The sequence below is a fragment of the Cyclopterus lumpus genome, chromosome 11, assembly GCF_009769545.1.
Source record: "Cyclopterus lumpus isolate fCycLum1 chromosome 11, fCycLum1.pri, whole genome shotgun sequence".
NCBI lineage: Eukaryota > Metazoa > Chordata > Actinopteri > Perciformes > Cyclopteridae > Cyclopterus > Cyclopterus lumpus.
In genome coordinates this window covers 19,695,581-19,697,032 of record NC_046976.1, presented here as the reverse complement: position 1 = coordinate 19,697,032, position 1,452 = coordinate 19,695,581, and the positions used below count along the sequence as shown (strand labels likewise).

The window sequence follows — 1,452 nt, the reverse complement described above, 5'->3', positions numbered from 1 at the left end:
TTAGGGTTTCCTCCAGGTCAGGGGGGGGATGGCGGCGTTGGCGTCGCAGTAAGAAACGCCGTTCTCGGACTCGGCGTGGAGAGCCGGGTTCTTCTTCTTCTTCTTCTTCGTCTTCTTCTTCTCCTCGCCGTCGGAGTCGTCCGCCGTCAGCGCGACGAGCGAGGGCGACGTCCTGTTGAGCGAAAACAAACGTAAACTTCATCGCTTCGAAAATGTCAAAAATGTTTCCGACGCGTTGAGCCCGAAAGCGACTTCTCGTGTCACGGAAAAAATAAATATTCTCAGCTCGAGGTTCATTCAGCAGCTTTTTAGGGTATTTTTTACACAAATGTGGACGAGAAATCTTAAAAAGAGCCCTGAAAAATGAAATTGAAACAAGGAAGATATGAATAAAAGACTGTATTAAAAAAATTAAAAAATAAATACTAAAAAGACGAACTTCTAACCGTCACGATTAAAAAAAAAAAATTACATTAATGCAGTCTCAATATTTCTTGGTTGTGAAAAGGTATCGAGTTTAAAGACGTTTACATTTTTACGTTTCATCGGCTTAAAAGACTCTTTACAGATTCTGGAAATATTAATAATAATAACAGTGCCGTGAAAAAAGGTCAATAAATCTTTCAATGCATTCAACTCACTTATTAAGTTATAATAAGATATCAAAATCTATCCTTTTTATTTCTTTTAGTGAGTAAAACTGCATTTTTAATGGGCAGTATACTTATATCTGTGAGTGTTTATCACAATATCACAGGACAACGTTTACCTGTGTGTGTGTGTGTGTGTGTGTGCGTCTCACCTGTCTCCGCTCTGTGTGATGAGTCTCCTGCAGGTCTCCATCTGGACGTCCAGGCCTCTCTTCATGGAGCACATCTCCATGTACTCGTGCAGGTGGCGGTTCATGTCGCTCTTGGCCGTCGCCAGATCCACCTGACGGGGAAAGATTGAGATTAAGATCAAGATTAAGATTAAAAAAAACAAAAAAACATAGACTTCAAAGTTGAAGGCGCGCACGTCTGTAGACATTAAGAAACTTTGAGGTGGACGTTAACTACGACTCCCAAGGTGCATTTCACCAAGAAAGTGTGTGAAGAGGCTCATGGGTAATGAGAAGTGTGTGAAGAGGCTCATGGGTAATAAGAAGTGTGAAGAGGCTCATGGGTAATGAGAAGTGTGAAGAGGCTCATGGGTAATGAGAAGTGTGTGAAGAGGCTCATGGGTAATAAGAAGTGTGTGAAGAGGCTCATGGGTAATAAGAAGTGTGTGAAGAGGCTCATGGGTAATAAGAAGTGTGAAGAGGCTCATGGGTAATGAGAAGTGTGTGAAGAGGCTCATGGGTAATGAGAAGTGTGAAGAGGCTCATGGGTAATGAGAAGTGTGTGAAGAGGCTCATGGGTAATGAGAAGTGTGTGAAGAGGCTCATGGGTAATGAGAAGTGTGTGAAGAGGC

The 1,452-nt window shown here is 42.3% G+C and overlaps 1 protein-coding gene across 1 annotated transcript in view; it reads right to left on the bottom strand.

The window, feature by feature from the left end:
- LOC117738753 (intermediate filament family orphan 1-like) overlaps positions 1 to 1,452 on the bottom strand; it is a 9,718-nt gene continuing 8,266 nt past the window's right edge. Inside the window, exons 8-9 of the mRNA XM_034544855.1 lie at positions 803 to 933; positions 1 to 172 (exon numbers count right to left, since the gene is read on the bottom strand). Of these exons, the coding sequence (XP_034400746.1) occupies positions 1 to 172; positions 803 to 933 (303 nt within the window). The remainder of the gene's footprint in view (positions 173 to 802; positions 934 to 1,452) is intronic.